The sequence below is a fragment of the Loxodonta africana genome, chromosome 18 (assembly GCF_030014295.1).
Source record: "Loxodonta africana isolate mLoxAfr1 chromosome 18, mLoxAfr1.hap2, whole genome shotgun sequence".
Lineage (NCBI taxonomy): Eukaryota > Metazoa > Chordata > Mammalia > Proboscidea > Elephantidae > Loxodonta > Loxodonta africana.
Window position 1 is genome coordinate 4,536,021 of NC_087359.1, and position 23,087 is coordinate 4,559,107.

General features: G+C 39.6%; 1 protein-coding gene across 1 annotated transcript in view; it reads left to right on the forward strand.

Moving 5' to 3' along the window:
* Window positions 1–13,579, forward strand: part of LOC104846845 (uncharacterized) — a 138,370-nt gene extending 124,791 nt beyond the window's left edge. The window contains 2 exon segments of the mRNA XM_064271880.1: window positions 206–418; window positions 13,112–13,579. Coding sequence (XP_064127950.1) covers window positions 206–418; window positions 13,112–13,441 — 543 coding nt within the window. The 3' untranslated portion in view covers window positions 13,442–13,579.
* The last annotated feature ends 9,508 nt before the right edge of the window (window positions 13,580–23,087 follow it).

Genomic DNA, 23,087 nt, shown 5'->3' on the forward strand with positions numbered 1-23,087 from the left:
ATGATTAATGTAAATTATAATCAATCAATTTTGTTTAGCTTTGCATAGCAATTAAATTATTTATATCCTTTTTTTGCTTGTTTTTAGCCATCTGGCTTCCAGTAAGATCCTAAAGCCTGGAACCTCTATACCCTATAGCCATCTCCCTCTAGTGAAATGCAAGCTTGTAATTTACCCTCTTTCTGTCCTGTTTGTTGCTCTGAAGGATGTGTTTCTCGACAGTGCTGTGGTTCTGCTTGCTACAAGCCTGCGCCAGGCCCTGTGTCTCCAGCCTGATGGGAGCTGCACTGGAGTGGGGAATCAGTCTGCAAAATCCCACTGGAAAGTGCATAAAATCAGCTCTGGGATTTACATGTTTGAAAGTGTGAAGAATGCACAAATGTATCTGAGGATTAAGGATGACCGATGTGACGGAACAGTAAGCGTCTGCTCGTATTTCTCTTATCACGTGTTTAAGAACTTTTCTGGTAGTAGTCGTGAGAATGGCCCTTCCTGAATGTTTTGCTTTTTAGTTTTAATACATATACATTCTAGAAAATGGATTTTATACAAGATGGTCTGGCTGGCAACTTTAGCAAGTAGGGTAGGCAGCCAGGTTTTGTGTCGTGAGTGAGACACCCGGGCCCTCCAGCACATTGCTTCTCAAATGATAATGTGCATGCAAGTTGCCTGGGAATCCTGTTAGAAAGCAGATTCTAACTCAGAGGGACTCAAGTAGGGCCTGAGTGTCTGCATTTTTAACAAGTACCCAGCTGTCGCTGATGATGCTGATCCATAAACCACACTTGGAGAACCCAGACTCTAGAAGTTCCAGCTCAACAGCGCTTCCTTAACTGTCTCTTTGGGTGTCTGCATTTCCACTACTGGAAATTCTGTACTTTGAGTAAGGAAGTAATTTTAAATTCTGAATTTGAGGATTCCTTCTTTAACATCTTAAATCTTAGGAAGAGATGTGGAAGGCAACTAATATAACATTTTTTCTGAATTCATAATTCTTCTGTAAGGGAAGATGCAGATAAAGTTACACATTAAACTTTTTTATTAACGCTCTCTACTCTATTCTTGTTTGAAACAGTTGGTTTAGTTTAAACTATATCTTTCAGGAAAATGCTCAGAGGTCCCAGTCTCTCCTTTCTCCTTACCTGTATGGCATATGGATATATGGGAGAACTTTATGAGCTTGTGGGGGTGGGGAGAGGGAGGTCTTAGACCATTCATGGTCCTCTGGGCCCTTGTCTTTGTGCCAGGCTGGCAAGTCTGTGTCTGGAAAACTGCACTGATGATCCACAGTGCAAAAGAGAAACACACACACACACACCCATGCACACACACGTGCACACGCACGTACATCCCTGATAGACTCCCAATAGCTTTATAAAGTAGGTAATATCACCAAGTCATCCACGAGGAAGCCAAGCTTAAGAGACAGAGTGTCATGCTTATGATCTTTAAACTACTAAAGAACTAATTGGGATAACAATAGGTAACATTACTACTATGGCCAGGCCAGTTAAGAGTACAATTTCTTCTAATACTCAGTTACTCTACAAGAATAAGATCAGGAAGGAGGTTTCCCCTTGTATCACCAACATCCACAGACATACAACTCTTTCTCTTCTGGGGGCTCTTAGGAGTGTTCAGAACCATGAGATGGTATGTTACTACATGGCACATGTTTTAGTGTATGTGTGTTTGGATGTTGCTGGGCAGATTTTCTGGGGGCACAGATGTGTCACTCCAAAGTGGGTGATGGGCTGACATTGCAAAGGGGCAGCTCTATACTCAGTCAGCTCCCATTTATCTGCCTCATACTCAAGTTGGATGGCGATTTTCTTGGCTCTTCCATTCCTCCTTTTTAGTCTCTGTGGCTGTTCTTCGTCTCTTCCACTTCTCTCAGTGTCCTAGTTATCTTGTCCCTCCAGGAGAATACAATTTAATCATGGCCTAGCCAAGCTGACACACATTTTGGGGGGGGGTACACAATTCAATCCATAATAGCATCTTACACCTGTTTTTGCAAACTTCAGGCTTTCCATAAACCAGTCCATTTTCTGTATACACTCCAGCTTTATGAACTCTAACATTATTTCCAACCCATCATCTCACCAAACTTAGAACAGGCACTGTCATGGATTGAACTGTGTCCCCTCAAAATATCTGTCAACTTGGCTAGGTCATGATTCCCAGTGTGGTATGAATGTCTACCGTTTTATCATCTGATGTGATTTCCCTATGTGTTGTAAATCCTATCACTAGGATGTAATGAGATGGATTAGTGGCAGTTGTGTTGATGAGATCTACAAGATTAGATAGTCTTAAGCCAACCTCTTTTGAGATATAAAAGAGAGAAGTGAACAGAGAGACAGGGGGACCTCAAACCACTAAGAAAGCAGTGCCAGGAGCAGAGCACGTCCTTTGGACCCGAGGTTCCTGCGCTGAGATGCACCTAGACCAAGGGAAGACTGATGATAAGGACCTTCCTCCAGAGCCAACAGAGAGAGAAAAACCTTCCCCTGCATTTGGACTTCTAGCTTACTGGACTGTGAGAGAATCAACTTAGCCATCCACTTGTATTTCTGTTACAGCAGCACTAGATGACCAAGACAGGTACCCTGTTGAAAATAGGTGTCATTTTATATTAAAGATCTCAAGCAACTTCTCATGATTCCAACAACTAAAAATGCTTTTTATAACACATCTCCTTCCTTATGCCAACACTGACCTTAGTACTTACCTTTGTTATTTTAATTATCTGTTTACATTCCTCTTTTTCCCTTCTAAATTGCAAGTTACCTAAGGCAGGGGTGTGTCTTAGCATCTATTATACCATTAGTACTTAGCACAGTTCCTGCCTTGTAGTAGAAGCTCAGTGTTTGTTTACTGCAAAAAGTTTTTTTTTTCACTAATTTCTAACCTCATATATTCGTTCATATAATGTCCTTCCATCTCTTCTTTAGTTATGAACAGAGCGACTTTTCCCTCTAAAATTACCATTACAGGAAACTTCTGCTGACTCACCTCTCTGTGGAATCGATCTACCTCTCTTGAGCCCTCACACAAGCAGTTGAACCATAATTTGAATTAGGTTACCAACTGCTTTGCTGTTGTTCTCTGGGTCACTCATGTGTGCATATTTGTTCCCTCCAATTAGACTGCAATCACTTAAAGAGATAGCAATTTTTAATACTCCATTAAGTATAACTAGAGAAAAGAACAGAATGAAAATAAAACAATATAACTAAACTTCAAAACAATAAACCTTTAGTTTCTTTTATTCCCTCTTTCTTCTTTCATTTTAAAATCTCTGCTTCATCCCCAAACCAAATACAAACTGAGTAAAGGGTTGGAGATGGGAGAAAAAAGAAAATATATGGCTTCTGGAGGCAAATGGTCGTTGTACTTTGTATGTTCCCCTTCACATTGTCAGCAAGTACCGCCTGGACAAAGCCTGGACTATCTGATGTATGCTCTCACCACTGCCGGTTAACACAACATCTAATGCCTATTTCCTTCTGTCTTACTCCTAGTCACCGACATCCAAGTGGCATTTTAACTTCTCATTCATTCATTTGTTCATTTAATATTTGTTGTTGTTAGGTACCCTCGAGTTGGTTCCTAACAACAATAGCAACAACAAGTAAGACTTTCACTGAATGTTTTGCTTTTCAACCCATTAATGCAGCATTGCATAAACCTAGCCCAAGTACATGCTTCATATACAATTTCTTACACATGTAGGAATTTGCATATGTAGAAATACATTTTGAGTGCAGAGGCAGAATTAGACAAATCTATGATGAGATAATTCTTTCCTACTTTATACAAACTAAACCTGTTCATACACAAGCACCGCGTGTGTGTGTGTGCACACATGTGCGCAAGCGGCATTTTTGTGTGTATCTTTTGGTACACTCATCATTCTTTAATTTGTTTTGCCTCGGACTCCTACATCTTTTTTCCTTTGTGTTCATGCTTAGCTAGTTCAGCCCATATTGTTTTGAGGCCTGTTTTTCTTTGTTAAATTAACAACCTTACAATTGTCCCTAGTGAACTGCATGCTGTTCCTTGCTGACTTGAATCTACTACCTTAAAATCTATTCAAGTGATTTACTTCTACAGCATAAGCATTTTATTGTAACAGAAATAGAAACATTTGTTACAGAATCAGCACCACTTGATTTAAACAGAAGAGTGTTTGCCTGTATGGAATGTTTTCAGGTGCACAATGCAGGCACGTGGGAAACATTAATCTTGTATTCAGTTCAACTTATGTCAGAAGTATTGGCTGAGCAGCTACCAGGACTGTTAGCTTTTTAGTGTGAGCATTCTTTATATTTGTCTTTGAATGTGTCTTAAAGCCCTTTTGAGATTCCAAGTATGCCTTATGGGATAGCCTTATGCAAATAAGCGCCATTAGGATAGCCTTATGCAAATCAGGGTGATTAAGATGAATGTTACACTCTGTTTTCAAGAGTCGCGTCATTCCAGCCTGGTGATTTCTGATCCCATACAGTGAATATGAAAAATAATATGCATCAATATTGTTTCTTGAGAGCAAAGTGACTGAAAAGACCTGCTACTAAAACTTCAGATGCAAAATTTTAAAGTCAGACAACCAAATCAATGGTTCAGTGAATAAGTTCATAGCATAAAGAAAACACGGTAACTTAAGTAGCAGGAATAAAATACAAACGATAAGGGTTGTATAGGGCTGTTCTATTCAAAAGTGCCAGAGCAAAGATAGAACTCAATGTTGTTGAAATGACATCATCAGGGGCTAGCCTGGAGTTCTCCAGCCCTCAGTTAATGACACAGAGGAGAAGCCCTTGCTGACCCTGATGTCCTGTGACCACGTGTGTGAGGCCAGCAGCCAAGGGGCCAAGCCCACGGCAAATGAAAAGCTAGAATGACTGATTTGGACTGTGTCTGATCATTGAAAACATTACATTCAGAGTAGAAATTCTCTCCCTCCCTCCAGTCACCAATGATTGATGACCACACAAAGGATGTTATTAGGCCATTCACATGGGAAGTTTTAGGTGGACATGCTGGAGACCCCGGTGGTGTAGTGTTTAAGAGCTATGGTTGCTAACCAAAAGGGCAGCAGTTCAAATCCACCAGGTGCTCCTCGGAAATCCTATGGGACAATTCTACTCTGTCCTATAAGGTCATTATGAGTTGGAATCCACTTGACAGTAACAGGTTTGGTTTTTATGCTGCTGCTGTTTGCTTGCCTGGTTAGTTGTTTTGTTGTGTGAATGTAGGGGCTAGGAAAGATCATTACAGATATAAATAAGCCACTTCAGCCTTTGCCACACTGTACTGGCTCAAAACTATTAGTCCTTGACCTCCCTTTGCTTTCCTCAGCAGTGTTGTAACCCACGGGGGGGGGGGGGGGGCGGAATATCTGCACCGCAGACAATGTCAGAGGGAGTAACACAAAAATGACCCCAGGGGTACACTTTTCTTTGATTTACAGAGCATTCGGGAGCCTCTGGCTTCATGGACAGGCTGTTTAAAATTTCAAATCTTCTAGCAATAATTTTCCAATGAAATAATTTTTCCAAGAACAGGTTTGGAATTTTTAACAGAAATACCGAGAGTTAGAGGCCTCTGCGTAATGTGTGAGGCCCCAGTTTGGTGAGACAGTTGGGCAAAAATGATTATGGTATTAGGATTTCACAGGCCAACGGGACCCCAAAAACCTTTCCTTAAACTGAAGCTTTTTACTGATGTTAAAAAAAAAAAAAAATAGTAACAAGGTTTCCTCTGCAGCCCTCAAGGATTACACCCACCTCATCCTAGCCTAGGAACTTATGCAGGGCTGATATTTAACTAGTACATGTCAGTAGAGCCACATCCATCTTTAAAATACTGAAATACTTCCATCTGAGGTGGTCAGTTGGCCTGACCCCCAAGTGCCTCCTCAGGGCACTGGCTGCCCCAGCATGGGACCACCCCCCGGAGATCACTGTCCTCCGCCCGAGTAGGGGCGGATGCTGTGTCCCAGTAGGAGAAAAGGTGCCCTCTTACCATGGCCAGGAATGCCGCATCGCCATTGAGCACCAAGGCTCTTCACTCCTTGCTCTTCCCTAAGTTGCCCTCACATGGCACTGGTAGAAGTTTCAGTGTACTGAACTGTGGGTGAAAGTAGAATTTTGAATATCACTCAACTTACATGGACCTGTTACTTCTGGTTTGCCCTTTGAGATGACCCTCTTATCAGCCTCCTTTCCATTCACCTACTGCTCCATACAGAGTCCTTGAGTGGTTCAAACAGTAAGTGCTCAACTACTAGCCAAAAGGTTTGCAGTGTGAACCTACCCAGGGGTATCTTGGAAGACAGGCCTTGTGATCTGCTTCTGAAAGGTCACAGCCTTGAAAACCCTATGGGGAAGCTCTACTTTGATCACAAGGGGCCACCAGGAGTCGGAATGAACTCTATGGCAATTAACAATAACACTGTGTTACCTTGGGAGGGCTCTGAGGAGTGACCTTAGACCAACGAACAAATTACATGCAACCAAGAGGTGGCACACAGAACTCCAAAACGTCTAGAGAATCTCTGTGCACTATGCTCAAAATGACCTGAATTCCTTATTTTGATGTTCCGTACATCAAATATTGTATAATTAAACCATTTATGTTCCTTTGATTTTATCATCTTACTGGGTTCTCCATTTTGGCTATCCCCATCCAAAGTAAAAGAGAATAGATGTCTCCATTTTTTTTGTTGTTGTTGTTTTTTATTTTTTGTCAGGTTGTAAAATATCTTTAAGGATAGGTTTGAAACTCCCATACATAATTGCCCACTTCAGCTCCGAAGTGCATAGAAATCTTGAACCTAGCTTTGAAACTTGAGAAGTTCATCAGGGAGGGAAAGCAAAGGGGCTCCCAGTGTTGATGCAAAGCACAGCACAGGATGGGACACAGGGTGTTCTCCCACCCATTCATTCCTGACCCCAGCATTCACCTCACCAATGGCAACAAGGGTGTTTCTAGGAAAAATGCTGAAGAAAACTGTTTTTGGAATCAACTCCTCTCATGTATCCTGACTCTGATTTCCTCATGGGGGCCGTCCCAGTTTCTCATCTGTTATCTTGAATACTCCAAAATAGGGCTCTGGGGGTGGCTGATCTGGACTGGGACTCAGCTCTGACACTGCCTGTGGGACGCTGGCAAGTCTCCTGACCAGGCCCCACTCAGTTTCTCCATCTGAAGGATGAGCATACCAACATTTCCTAAGTGGCACGATAATACTGCCATGTATCAGTTTGTAAGTTTCGGCCATATTCCTATGCTCACCATAGTCTTTCAGTTGAACACCTTCTTCCATTCACTCAGCCTGATCAGACTAGATAAATCTGAGTCATCCATGGCAGAAACAGGAGGAAAAAAAAAAATGAATGAGAATTTAATGTAAGGCAGAAAGAGATATAAAAGAAAGAAGTGAGCAGAGAGATGGGGGACCTCATACCACCAAGAAAGCATCATCAGGAGCAGAGCACATCATTTGGACTTGGGGTTCCTGAATGGAGAAGCTCCTAGACCATAGGAAGATTGATGACAAGGACCTTCCCCCAGAACTGACAGAGAGAGAAAGCTTTCCCCTACAGCTGGCACCCTGAATTTGGACTTCTAGCCTCCTAAACTGTGAGAGAATAAATTTCTCTTTGTTAGAGTATCCCACTTGTAGTATTTCTGTTATAGCAGCACTAGGTAACTAAGACAGATTCTATAACTAAGCACAACTTGACTCAAAAGCCCACAGTTTACCTAAAATGAACTAGTAGTTTTAGCATGTTCCAGTATTCTTAGTGCAGCTGAGTGGCTTTTTTTGAGTCAAAATAATGGTTGTGAATCTCAGTTGCTCTCCAGTTCAAAGGTTAGTCCATTGCAGGTCAATAACAAGTCAGGGTTTCTTTTTTTTTTTTTTTTTTTCTTTCTTCTTTCCTTCACCCTTGGATGGTAACTGGGTACAAAAGTCAAAAATAAAAATCATGGGCAGGGGTCACTAGACATAAACTATTCTTCCAGCCACACTGGTCTGTGCTGCAGTCTGGCTGATCTGATTTGCCCTTGGACATCCCAATCTTGAGTAACTTAAAATGAGACTTCTCTTAGTTTCCTAGGGATGCCATAACAAAATACCACAATGTGGGTAGCCTTAAAGAGTAGGAATTTACTGTCTTATAGTTTTGGAGGCTAGGAGTCTAAATCAGGACAGCAGCTCTAGGAGACGGTCCTTGTCAGTAGCCCTGGACATTTCTTGGCATTCCTTGACTGCTTGTAGATATATCTTCACATGGTGTCTGTCTTCCCCTGTGTGTGTGTGTCATGGACTGAATTATGTCCCCCCCAAAATGTGTGTATCAACTTGGTTAGGCCATGATTCCCGGTATTCTATGGTGGTCCTCCATGTTGTGATTATAATTATATGTTAAAAGGATTAAGGTGGGATCGTAACACCCTTATCAGGTTACATCCCTGATCCAGTGTAAAGGGAGTTTTCCTGGGTTGTGGCCTAAAAGGAAAGGGAAACAAGCAGAGATTGGGAACCTCATACCACCAAGAAAGCAGCACGAGAAGCAGAGTGTGTCCTTTGGACACGGGCTCCCTGCACAGAGAAGCTGCTTGCCTGGAGGAAGATTGATAAGAAGGCGACAGAGAGAAAAAACCTTACCCTGTAGCTGACACCCTGAATTTGGACTTTTGGTCTACTTTACAGTGAGAAAATAAACTCCTTGTTAAAGCCATCCATTTGTAGTATTTCTGTTATAGCAGCACTAGATGACTAAGACAGCATGTCTGTATCCTGCTCTTTTTTATAAAACACCACTCAGAATACCATTCTTGTATGAGCTCATTAATGTAACAAACCCACTGCCATCGAGTCGCTTCTGACTTATAGCAACCACACAGTGTCCCCAGGTGGGTTGTGGAGAAGCTACGAGGCTATGGCAGTGTCATCGCCCCAGATTCCTTCCTCAGACATTTACTCTGAATGGCTCCTTGTTGCTCTGGTACTATATCGAACACTGAAATTCCGTAAGTAAAATTTGTAAATCCTTTGCTAGCCCCTCAGCTCTTCAGATTCTCCCCCAAATGTATGGATTTTTCTACCAACTATTAGTTCTTTGCTACACCCGACACAAGTAGAGTTGAAATATGGACACTCATGTCTTTCTTCCATCACCATCTTTCCTAGACCCCTCATCCCAGTGCCAGATGGACTTTTCTTCTTCTTATAGGGTAGGAATTTCCTCTTTGTCACATGCTGTATCTACTTTTTCAATGGCTTCACCATTTAAACAGTAGGTAAATATACAGTTTAAATAGGTATATGAGGTCCAGATTTGAAACCTTTTTTGGCAACTGTTTTCTCCCTCAATTAAGTTTGGTCGTGCAACTCAAAAACCATTTCCTTCTGATTCTTTCCTCGTTAAAGATTAAAAGGGCGGGGAGGGAGGGGAGTGGGGAGGAGAAGGAGAAGAAAAGCCCTTTTCTTTTTGGAAACTCAAACTGAGCAGATTTATTTGTTTTAGGCCATATTCTACTTATCCATAAAGCAATGAGCATTATTGATCCAGTAGGTAGGAGAACACTGGAGCAATTAGGAGTGAAAGTACATAAGTACATTTGTTTAATAATCCAAAAATATTATTCTCACTTTAACTAGTGCTTAGTATCCAGGTATAAGGTAATGGGGGCCTCACCTAGGGAAAATGATAAAGAGACTGGAAAGTGTGAGTCAAATTTGATATTGTTTTAAAATATTTGATGGGTCTTAATAGTCGGTTGAATGTTAGTGTTGAAAATAAAAAGAAAAACTCAGCAAATTATGAATAAAGAGAAAACTTCCTCTATTTGGAAGGAAGAAATAAAATTGTCTTTGTTTGCAAATAACTTGATTTTATATGTAGAAAATCCCACAGAATCCACCAAAAACTCTTGAAACTAATAAATGAAATAGCAAGGTTGTAGGATGCAAAGTTAATATACAAAAATCGGTTACTTTCCTGTATACCAGCAATGAATAGAAACACAATATCATTTGCAATAGCATAGAAAATGAAATAGTTGTAGACCTAGCAAAATATATACAGGGTTTAGATGCAGAAAACTATAAAAGTCTGGTAAAAGAAATAAGAGCTAAATAAATGGAGAAATAGTCTGTATTCCTGGATTGGAAGACTCACAGTTGTTAAGATGTCAGTTTTCCCCACTTGATTTATAGCTACAACACAATCCCAGTAAGCTATTTTGTGGATGTCAACAAACTATTTCTAAAGTTTATATAAAATGGTAAAAGATCCAGAATAACCAGCATAATATTGAAGAAGAAGAAAGTCAGAGGATTGACACTGCTCAACAGCAAGACATACTATAAAGCTATAGTAATCAAGACAGTGTGGTATTGGTGAAAGAGTAGACTCATAGCTCAATGGAGCAGAATAGGCACCCCATAAATAGATACACACAGATACAGTCAACTGATTTTTGACAAAGGAGGAAAGGCAATTCAATGGAAAAAAGACAGTCTTTTCAACAAATGGTGCAGGAGTAAATGGACGTCCATATGCAATACAATGAATCTAGACATAGACATTACATCATTAACTCAAAATTGATCATAAAAAAATAACTAAATCGGTTGTTGAGTTGATGCTGACTTGTGGTGACGACTCTATGTGTGCAGAGTAGAAGTGAACTCCATAGGGTTTTCAAGGCTGTAAGTTTTTGAAAGCAGATCACCAGGCCTTTATTCCACAGCACCTCTGGGTGGATTCAAACCACCAACCTTCCAGTTAGTAGCTGAGTGCTTAACAATTTGCACCACCCAAGAACACCAATATAAAATGTAAAGCTATAAAATTTCTAGAAGAAAATGTCAGAGAAAATCTGTGTAACCTGGAGTTTGGTGGTGAGTTTTTAGATACAACACCAAAAGTGTGATCATAAAAAAAATTGATAAATTGGGCTTTATTAAAATCAAAGACTTTTTTTCTGTAAAAGGCACTGTTAAGATAATCAAAAGACAATGCATAGACTGGGAGAAAATATTTGAAAAGCACATATCTATAAATGACTTGTACCCAAAATGCTCAAACCAAAAAACCAAAAAACAACAACAACAAAAAAACTTTGCTGTCAAGTTGTGTAGGATGTAGTAGAACTGCCTCATAGGGTTTCCAAGAAGCAGCTGGTGAATTCGAACTGATAACCTGAGCTTTAACCACTGCACCTCAATGAATTCTTAAAATTCAATAATAAGAAAACAAACAGCCCAGTTAAAAAATGGGCAAAAGATCTGAACAGACATCTTGTCAGCAAAGATAAACAGATGGGAAAAAAGTACATGAAAAGATGCTTATCATCATTTTTCATCAGTGAATTGCAAATTAAAACAACAATGAGATACCAACCACTACACACCTATTACAATAGTTAATGATAGTAATAAAACTGAGACGATATCAAATGCAGCTGAGGATGTAGAGCAACAGGAATTCTCATCCATCACTGGTGGGAATGCAAAATGGTGCAGTCACTTTGCAAGATTGTTTGGAAGTCTCTTACAAAGCTAAACATAGTCACCATACCATCCAGCAATTGTGTTCCGAGGTATTAATCCAAATGAATTGAAAAACCTATGTCCACATGAAAAAACTGCACACGAATATTTTAGCAGATTTTAATTGCCAAAACTAGAAGCAACCAAGATGTCCTTCAATTGGTGAATGGATAAACAAACTGATACAATGACATGTACAAAATGTGGTAGAATGCAGTATTATTCAGCAATAAAAATAAGTTAGCTGTCATGTCATGAAAAGACCTGGAAGAACCTTAAATGCATATTGCTAAGTGAAAGAAGGCAGAATAGGCTACGTAATCCATGATTCCAATTATATGACAGTCTGGAAAATGTGAAAGTGTAAAGACAATAAAATGATCGGTGGTTGTCAGGGGCTTTAGAGGAGGGACAAAGAGATGACTAGAGTGAAGCACAGGGGATTTTTAGGGCAGTTTTTTTTTTTTTAAATCATTACATCCAATATCGTAAATGGTGAGTACAAGACATTAGGTACTTGTCAAAACCCATAGAACTGTACGTCACGAAGAGAGCATATTAATGTATGCAAATTTAAAAGGTGTACTTAGAAGGTTGAGGAATTCCAAGAAGGAATTCAGACTGTGGCAAGAAAAATCTAACTGTATTACGTAAGTATGAAATAACCTCAGGAGATGGGGGCGGGGGAGGGGTACTGACCTAAGTATCTTTGGAAATGAGCCTAGTCTGTAAGACTAAAGGCAAAAGGAACTGTACGTAAGCACTGCACTCTAGCTGATAAAGTTGTTTCTCACGGGGGTAAAACAATTCTGATACTGCTATGCATGTATACTGGAAAGGAACTATTATGTAAACGGACAGCAGCTACTGGGAGCCAGTTTTCTCACTGTTGGAGTGGGAGTATACAGATAAGCAAGGGAAGGAAGCGGGAATAATGTTAATGGATTAGGCTTGGAGACACTGGTCTCCTATTAAGTGCAAAATTTCAAGAGTTTAGAGATTCCCTCCCTGAAACTAAGGGCAACTGCCTGATCTCTATTTGAGCAAGGTTAATTTTTTTGCTACACAGCTTTACTATACAGTCTTTGAGTAATTTTTTTTTATTTACTGGTATAAGTTCAACATAGAAAATGAGAGAATTGGCTTATGTTTAAATGTAAATGGACTTACAGCAAGAATTGCTTTTTTTTTTTTTAATCATTATTTAGAGTATTTCCAAAAGGAAAATTTCACTCTTGAGGTGAACAATTGTAAACATACAGGATATATCACACTGTACTAAGGTGAAGAAGCTCCTCCGTGATTCAGAATTCTTTGTCCAAAGTGTGCGTTCTTGCTTCTGTCAATCACCTGGTCTCTGGTTCTGAATCTTATGGAACAAGGTGAAGAACATGGTGCAATTTAAACAAAAAGTTTCTAGATTTATCTTGAGGATTTGTAAATGAAGCAAAATCATATTCTTGGGAAGTGAGGAGTTTTAAATTCTGTTTTTCAGTTTTTGCTCACGTTTATGAAATCATGTTATATTGATTGTAGGGTACAGGAGATGTTCACTGTCATTTTAAAATTAAGAAGAACTTGGAAAATGGATCCATAAGTCTGGAATCTACAAAGAGCCCAGGGTTGTTTGTTGGACTTCAGTCAGATGGACAAGCAAAGCCAGTTATTTATACCAAGGATGGGAGTGTTTTCTTCTATCCACAAGTCATCCAATGTACGTTTATTCTAAAATACTTCGATTTTAATTTGCTTTGTGGTTGTTTGTGTATATTGTCTGGTAACTTGATCTCACGTTTACTAATCAAATCTCTGCTGTTAGGCTTTTGTTGTTGTTCTGGGGGGAAAAAAAACCAAACCAACATATAATGATGACTAGACCAACAATTGCTTTTGAGTAGATCCCCAACTCATGGTGACTCCATGTGTGTCACAGTAGAGCTGTTCTCCACAGGGTTTTCAGGAAGTAGATCATCAGGCCTTTCTTCTGAGGCACCTCTAAGTGGGCTCAAACCTCCAACCTTTCAGTTACCATCCAAGCATTTAATCATTTGCACCACCCAGGGACTCCTCAAATTCTAAAATAATTAACATTGGATATAAAATAATTAGGTATACAGTTTTTGCTACATTGAATTCCTTTAATATCTTTTAAAATTTTTTGTATGTTCATTTGTGTGTGTGTGTGTGCATGTGTATGTATTGGGATCTTTTTTAGGGTTATCTCCATATATACTGAGAGAGGATGCAACTGTTACAAATGTCTTCAGCTTCATTGCTTTTAATTTGTAAAGCTCATGGTATAAAAAGAGGTGGTAAAGCCAATCAACATGAATAGTATTTGGATTGAAAACAGAATTTGGAAAAAAAAATCTGAAGGTATTGAAATGAGAATTTTTGAAACTGGTTTATCTCCTAGGTTCAGGTTCTCTAGAAAATTAAAGTGAGTATGTAGGAACTTTTTTAAAACAATTTAAGCTTAAAATGTACTTGCTTGAACATAGAGGCTAATGAAGTAATTCTATTTTGTTGTTACATTGTCTCTAAGATTAATATGCCCTCTAATTTCTACCTCATACAGTTTACAGTGTATCTGATCTGGTCCAGTTGATTTTGGCTTACTCTAAATCTTGATGATTTTCATCAGTTTGATTCTCATTTAACTGCATTTTTCTTGTCAAAATACATCTGTACTTTATATGTGTGTATATGCATATATAAAATCTCCTACAGAAGATAGTTTAAAATAACACAAAGAGTTTTATTTAACATTTTTGGAATGTGCATCAATTCCTTTTAAGCCTTTAGTTACCATACTTAAAATACTGCAAACTGTTGGGCTGGTACACTGTACCTTGCTGCCCTCCATACCACACTCACTCCACCCTCTGTTTCTCCACAGGCTAGCATAGAGTGGCACTCCTACTCAACAAAATGGGTATGCCATCTGTCCCTGAAGCTTTTCGGGGAAGCAGATGACTAAGAGGAAGAAAATATATACAGGGTAAAGCAGAAGAAAAAGGCAGTAAGAAATAGCTAGCAGAAGATAGCAACCAAAGTGGAAGAATACAGGAAGAAAGGAAAAATAATACAAAAGAAGGAACAGAGAAGAGGAGAAAGAAGAGATAGCAATAATTAGAAAAGGAGATGAGAATAAAAAATAATTTGTGGAAATACAGAGAGAGAATAAAAAGCAACTTTTGTAAACCTAGGTTCTTAGTATCAATACAGCCAAGAGAAATAAGGTAATTCTTTCCAGTATGTCCAGTTTAGTTCTATTACTAGAGCATGGGTGGCTTGGGTTTTTGTCTCCCTTTACTAGCTGTGTGGCACTAGTCAAGTCAACTAACACTGGAGAGCATTGGCACTGTTAAGAGGTATAACAGTAATACTTTCCATATTGACGCAGTAGAGCTGCTGGGACCCAAAAGAGTAAATCTGTGTGAAAGTTCTTGTTTCAATAAGAATAGCCATGTATTTGTGGGGCAGGTATTTTAAGCCAGATATTGCAAAGCCTGGGTTATATAATTTAATCTCACAGCTCTGACAAGTAGATGTATTATTATTCTTTTAAAATTGTATTGTGGTAAAGTATAAAAAAAAATATGTAACATAAAATATGATATTGTAACCATTTTAAGAGTACACTTCGGTGACATTAATTACATTCAGCAGGTTGTAAAATCATCACCACTATCTGCTTCCAAAAGTTTTTTTTTAAACAGTTTTTATTGAGCTTTAAGTGAACGTTTACAAATCAAGTCAGTCTGTCACATATAAGCTTATATACACCTTACTCCATACTCCCACTTATTCTCCCCCTAATGAGTCAGGCCGCTCCCTCCTTCCAGTCTCTCCTTTCGTGACGGTTTTCCCAGTTTCTAACCCTCTCTACCCTCCCACCTCCCCTCCAGACAGGAGACACCAACGCAGTCTCAAGTGTCCACCTGATACAAGTAGCTCACTCTTCATCAGCATCTCTCTCCTACCCATTGTCCACTTCCTTCCATTTTGTGATGAGTTATCTTTGGAAATGGTTCCTGTCCTGGGCCAACAGAAGGTTTGAGGACCATGACCGCTGGGATTCCTCTAGTCTCAGTCAGACCATTAAGTCTGGTCTTTTCATGAGAATTTGGGGTCTGCATCCCACTGATCTCCCGCTCCCTCAGGGGTTCTCTGTTGTGCTCCCTGTCAGGGCACTCATCAGTTGTGGCTGGGAACCATCTAGTTCTTCTGGTCTCAGGATGATGTAAGTCTCTAGTTCATGTGGCCCTTTCTGTCTCTTGGGCTCGTAGTTTTTGTGTGACCTTGGTGTTCTTCATTCTCCTTTGATCCAGGTGGGTTGAGACCAATTGATGCATCTTAGATGGCTGCTTGTTAGCATTTACGACCCCAGATGCCACACTTCAAAGTGGGATGCAGAATGTTTTCATAATAGAATTATTTTGCCAATTGACTTAGAAGTCCCCTTAAGCCATAGTCCCCAAACCCCTGCCCTTGCTCCACTGACCTTTGAAGCATTCACTTTATCCCGGAAACTTCTTTGCTTTTGGTCCAGTCCAGTTGAGCTGACCTTCCGTGTATTGAGTATTGTCCTTCCCTTCACCTAAAGTAGTTCTTATCTGCTAACTAATCAGTAAATAACCCTCTCCCACCCTCCCTCCCTCCCCGCCTTGTAACCACAGAAGTATGTGTTCTTCTCAGTTTATACTATTTCTCAAGATCTTATAATAGTGGTCTTATACAGTATTTGTCCTTTTGCCTCTGACTAATTTCGCTCAGCATAATGCCTTCCAGGTTCCTCCATGTTATGAAATGCTTCACAGATTCGTCACTGTTCTTTATTGATGGGTGGTATCCCAGTGTGTGAATATACCACAATTTATTTAACCATTCATCCGTTGATGGACACCTTGGTTGCTTCCAGCTTTTTGCTATTGTAAACAGAGCTGCAATAAACATGGGTGTGCATATATCTGTTTGTGTGTGAAGGCTCTTATTTCTCTAGGGTATATTCCGAGGAGTGGGATTTCTGGGTTGTATGGTAGTTCTATTTCTAACTTTTTAAGATAACGCCAGATAGATTTCCAAAGTGGTTGTACCATTTGACATTCCCACCAGCAGTGTATAAGAGTTCCAATCTCTCCACAGCCTCTCCAACATTTATTATTTTGTGTTTTTTGGATCAATGCCAGCCTTGTTGGAGTGAGATGGAATCTCATCGTAGTTTTAGTTTGCATTTCTCTAAGAGTTAATGATCGAGAGCATTTTCTCATGTATCTGTTAGCTGCCTGAATATCTTCTTTGGTGAAGTGTGTGTTCATATCCTTTGCCCACTTCTTGATCGGGTTGTTTGTCTTTTTGTGGTTTAGTTTTAACAGAATCATATAGATTTTAGAGATCAGGCGCTGGTCGGAGATGTCATAGCTGAAAATTCTTTTCCAATCTGTAGGTGGTCTTTTGACTCTTTTGGTGAAGTCTTTAGATGAGCATAGGTGTTTGATTTTTAGGAGCTCCCAGTTATCTGGTTTCTCTTTGCCATTTTTGGTAATGTTTTGTATTCTGTTTATGCCTTGTATTAGGGCTCCTAATGTTGTCCCTGTTTTTTCTTCCATGATCTTTATCGTTTTAGTCTTTATGTTTAGGTCTTTGATCCACTTGGAGTTAGTTTTTGTGCATGGTGTGAGGTATGGGTCCTGTTTCATTTTTTTGCAAATGGATATCCAGTTATGCCAGCACCATTTGTTAAAAAGAGTATCTTTTCCCCAATTAACTGACACTGGGCCTTTGTCAAATATCAGCTGCTCATATGTGGATGGATTTATATCTGGGTTCTCAATTCTGTTCCATTGGTCTATGTGCCTGTTGTTGTACCAGTACCAGGCTGTTTTGACTACTGTGGCTGTATAATATGTTCTAAAATCAGGTAGAGTGAGGCCTCCCACTTCTTCTTTTTCCATAATGCTTTACTTATCCGAGGCTCCTTTCCCTTCCATATGAAGTTGGGGATTTGTTTCTCCATCTCATTAAAAAATGTCATTGGAATTTGGATCGGAAGTGCATTGTATGTATAGATGGCTTTTGGTAGAATAGACATTTTTACTATGTTAAGTCTTCCTATCCATGAGCAAGGTATGTTTTTCCACTTATGTAGGTCCTTTTTAGTTTCTTGCATTAGTACTTTGTAGTTTTCTTTGTATAGGTTTTTACATCTTTGGTAAGATTTATTCCTAAGTATTTTACCTTCTTGGGGGCTACTGTGAATGGTATTGATTTGGTTATTTCCTCTTCGATGTTGTTTTTGTTGATGTGGAGGAATCCAAGTGATTTTTGTATGTTTATCTTATAACCTGAGACTCTGCCAAACTCTTCTATTAGTTTCAGTAGTTTTCGAGGATTCCTTAGGGTTTTCTGTGTATAAGATCATGTCATCTGCAAATAGAGATAATTTTACTTCCTCCTTGCCAATCTGGATGCCCTTTATTTCCTTGTCTAGCCTAATTGCTCTGGCTAGGACCTCTAGCACAATGTTGAATAAGAGCGGTGATAAAGGGCATCCTTGTCTGGTTCCCATTCTCAAGGGAAATGCTTTCAGGCTCTCTCCATTTAGAATGATGTTGTCTGTTGGCTTTGTATAAAAAAAAAAAAAAAGATGCCCTTTATTATGTTGAGGAATTTTCCTTCAATTCCTATTTTGCCGAGAGTTTTTATCATGAATGGGTGTTGGACTTTGTCAAATGCCTTTTCTGCATCAATTGATAAGATCATGTGGTTTTTGTCTTTTGTTTTATTTATATGGTGGATTACATTAATGGTTTTTCTAATATTAAACCAGCCTTGCATACCTGGTATAAATCCCACTTGGTCATGGTGGATTATTTTTTTGATATGTTGTTGAATTCTATTGGCTAGGATTTTGTTGAAGATTTTTGCATCTATGTTGATGAGGGATATAGGTCTGCAATTTTCTTTTTTTATGATGTCTTTACCTGGTTTTGGAATCAGGGATATGGTGGCTTCATAGAATGAGTTAGGCAGTATTCCATCACTTTCTATGCTTTGAAATACCTTTAGTAGTAGTGGTGTTAACTCTTCTCTGAAAGTTTGGTAGAACTCTGCAGTAAAGCCATCCGTGCCAGGGCTTTTTTTTTTGTTGGGAGTTTTTTGATTACCGTTTCAATCTCTTTTTTTGTCATGGGTCTATTTAGTTGTTCTACTTCTGATTGTGTTAGTTTAGGTAGGTAGTGTTTTCTAGGAACTCATCCATTTCTTCTGGGTTTGCAAATTTGTTAGAATACACTTTTTTGTAATAATCTGATATGATTGTTTTAATTTCAGTTGGGTCTGTTGTGATGTGACCCATCTCGTTTCTTATTCGGGTTATTTGTTTCCTTTCCTGTATTTCTTTAGTCAGCCTGGCCAATGGTTTATCAGTTTTGTTATTTTTTTCAAAGAACCAGCTTTTGGCTTCGTTAATTCTTTCAATTGTTTTCCTGTTCTCTAATTCATTTAGTTCAGCTCTAATTTTTATTATTTGTTTTCTTCTGGTGCCTGATGGATTCTTTTGTTGCTCACTTTCTATTTTTTCAAGTTGTAGGGACAGTTCTCTGATTTTGGCTCTTTCTTCTTTTTGTATGTGTGCATTTATCGATATAAATTGACCTCTGAGCACTGCTTTTGCTGTGTCCCAGAGGTTTTGATAGGAAGTGTTTTCATTCTCGTTGCATTGTATGAATTTCTTTATTCCCTCCTTAATGTCTTCTATAACCCAGTCTTTTTTCAGGCGGGTATTGTTCAGTTTCCAAGTATTTCATTTCTTTTCCCTGATTTTTCTGTTATTGATTTCCACTTTTATGGCCTTGTGATCTGAGAAGATGCTTTGTAATATTTTGATGTTTTGGATTCTGCAAAGGTCTGTTTTATGACCTAATATGTGGTCTATTCTAGAGAATGTTCCATGTGCGCTAGGAAAAAAAAAGCATACTTTGCAGCAGTTGGGTGGAGAGTTCTGTATAAGTCAATGAGGTCAAGTTGGTTGATTGTAGCGATTAGGTCTTCCGTGTCTCTAATGAGCTTCTTACTGGATGTCCTGTCCTTCTCCGAAAGTGGTGTGTTGAAGTCTCCTACTATAATTGTGGAGGTGTCTATCTCACTTTTCAGTTCTGATAGAGTTTGTTTTATGTATCTTGCAGCCCTGTCATTGGGTGCATAAATATTTAATATGGTTATATCTTCCTGGTCAATTGTCCCTTTTATCATTATGTAGTGTCCTTCTTTATCCTTTGTGGTGGATTTAACTTTAAAGTCTATTTTGTCAGAAATTAATATTGCTACTCCTGCTCTTTTTTGCTTATCGTTTGCTTGATGTATTTTTTTCCATCCTTTGAGTTTTAGTTTGTTTGTGTCTCTAAGTCTAAGGTGTGTCTCTTGTAGGCAGCATATAGACAGATCGTGTTTCTTTATCCAGTCTGAGACTCTCTGTCTCTTTATTGGTGCATTTAGTCCATTTACATTTAGCATAATTATAGATAAGTATGTGTTTAGTGCTGTCATTTTGATGCCTTTTTATGTGTGTTGTTGACAATTTCATTTTTCCACTTACTTTTTTGTGCTGAGACATTTTTCTTTGTAAATTGTGTGTTCCTCTTTTTCATAGTATTTGACTTTATGTTTGCTGAGTCGTTACGTTTTTCTTGGTTTTTTGTTTTGAATTGTGGAGTTGTTATACCTCTTTGTGATTACCTTAATATTTACCCCTATTTTTCTAATTAAAACCTAACTTGTATTGTCGTATATCGCCTTGTATCCCTCTCCATGTGGCAGTTCTGTGCCGCCTGTATTTAGTTCCTCTTTTTGATTACTGTGATCTTTTACATATTGACTTCAGTGATTCCCTGTTTTGAGCATTTTTGTTTTTTTTTTAATTAATTTTAATTTGTTATTGTGATTTCCCTATTTAAGTTGATATCAGGATGTTCTGTTTTGTGACCTTGTGTTGTGCTGGTATCTGATATTATTGGTTTTCTGACCAAACAATTTCCTTTAGTATTTCTTGTAGCTTTGGTTTGGTTTTTGCAAATTCTCTAAGCTTGTTTTTATCTGTAAATGTCTTAATTTCGCCTTCATATTTCAGAGAGAGTTTTGCTGGATATATGATCCTTGGCTGAAAGTTTTTCTCCTTTAGTGCTCTATATATGTCATCCCATTGCCTTCTTGCCTGCATGGTTTCTGCTGAGTAGTCTGAACTTATTATTGATTCTCCTTTGTAGAAGACCTTTCTTTTATCCCTGGCTGCTTTTAAAATTTTCTCTTTATCTTTGGTTTTGGCAAGTTTGATGATAATATGCCTTGGTGATTTTCTTTTTGGATCAGTCGTATATGGGGTTCGATGAGCATCTTGGATAGATATGCTTTCGTCTTTCATGATGTCAGGGAAGTTTTCTGCCAACAGATCTTCAACTATTTTCTCTGTATTTTCTGATATCCCCCCCCCACCCCGTTCTGGGACTTCAATCACACGCAAGTTATCCTTCTTGATAGAGTCCCACATGATTCTTAGGGTTTCTTCATGTTTTTAAATTCTTTTATCTGATGTTTTTTCAGCTATATTGGTGTCAATTCCCTGGTCCTCCAGAGCTCCCACTCTGCATTCTAATTCCTCGAGTCTGCTCCTCTGACTTCCTATTGCATTGTCTAATTCTGTAATTTTATTGTTAATCTTTTGGATTTCTGAATGCTGTCTCTCTATGGATTCTTGCAGCTTATTAATTTTTCCACTCTGCTCTTGAATAATCTTTTTGATTTCTTGAACTGCTTTATCAGTGTGTTCCTTGGCTTTTTCTGTAGCTTGCCTTCTTTCATTTCTGAGGTCATCCCTGATGTTCTGAAGCATTCTATAAATTAGTTTTTTATATTCTGTATCTGGGAATTCCAGGATTGTATCTTCATTTGGGAAAGATTTTGATTCTTTAGTTTGGGGAGTTGTAGAAGAAATCATGGTCTGCTTCTTTATGTGGTTTGATACTGACTGCTGTCTCCGAGCCATCCCTAAGATATTGTAGTGATTTATTCTGTATTTGCTCACTGAGTCTTATCTTGTTTTGTTTTCTTTCAATATACGTAGATGGGCTACTAGATTGCGCTGTCTTGAATGTTGTAGCCCTTGACTCACTTATGTCCTATTACCAGCTGGTTTGGGCTGTTACCAGATATATAAGCCTGAGTCCATTCACTGTTCTTGAGTAGAATATGATTTTGGGTCATCAAGTGTGTGGAGCAGACTGTCACTTATCCACCTAGAGAGGTAGTGGTGATAGTTGTGTGCACCAGATTCTAGTAGCAGCAGGGGTTCACACTCCAGGGGGTGCAGGATGCTGACAGGCTTCCCCCAAGTGTCAGTGAGGTAGGTGTGTCTCTGTTCCTAAAGCACCTTGGTGGGTGGGCTCTGCAGGTGTACCTTAGGCCCCCAATGCAAGTACCTTTACAGATTGATAGGTGTCACCCTCCTTAGACCCCTAAGGCAGGAGGCTAGGTGGTCTGGGGGGAGTTTCAGCCCTCAGTTCCCTGTTGTGGGTCAGTCAGGGATCTGTTGAATATGCAGAGATATCAGACCTGGGAAACTTGTCTTTCCAGTAATCCGCTAAAAACAATTACAGTCAGATCCCTATCAGAATTGCCTTTGCATTATAATAGCCACCTTGTTCCCTGTAGGGATGAAAGCCCAAGATTGTGGCTCACATATGCTTGGCTGGAGCTGGTTCTGTGTTTTTAGTCCAATTAGGGAAGGATTTTTGGTCCGTGGGTTTTTTGTAGCTGCTTCTCTCAGGCCAGGAGAATGGGTTAGGAAAAGACCACAAAGAAAGAAAAACCGCAAGCGGTTCTCTCTCTGGCTCAGGAAATTCCAATGTTAATGAAGCTGCCTGGGAAGGGGTGGGGAGGGTTCAGAAAAATAGGAGAGAGTAGCACCCCGAATATAAACAAAGTTACTTATCTTGCTTGGGATGACCATTTTATCTGAGTTTCCCGAGGGGTGCGTTAACTGTGCGCGCTGGCTGGGTAGAGATTGCCTCCAAGGGTCAGGCCCGCGTCCTGTGCTTGCGCTGTCTCAGAAGCCCCGGTTAGTTCCTCCGCTTCCAGTCCAAAGCCCAGCACCAAGGTTGCCCAGCTGGGATGCTGCACTCCCGGCTCCAAAACCAGTCGCTGCCTCCCGGTGACTTCTCCTCCTGTCAGCCGTGTTGCTGCGCTGCCTGCGTGCACTGGCGGGGCTTCCCCCAAGGTCAGTTCAGGGGGGTAGGGCTGCGCCCTGTGTTTGCGCCATCTCAGTATGCCATGCTCAGCTCCCCTGTGCCCAGTCCAAAGCCCGGCGCCAAGGTTTTCTGACCGGGACGCTGGCTCCAGGCTCCAAAAACAGGCGCTGCTTCCCCTTGGTTTTTCGTACTCAGTCTCTGTCACTCAGGTCAACTCTTTAGATCTGTGTTTGATGGTCAGGGTTCGTAGATGGTCATGTATGTGATTG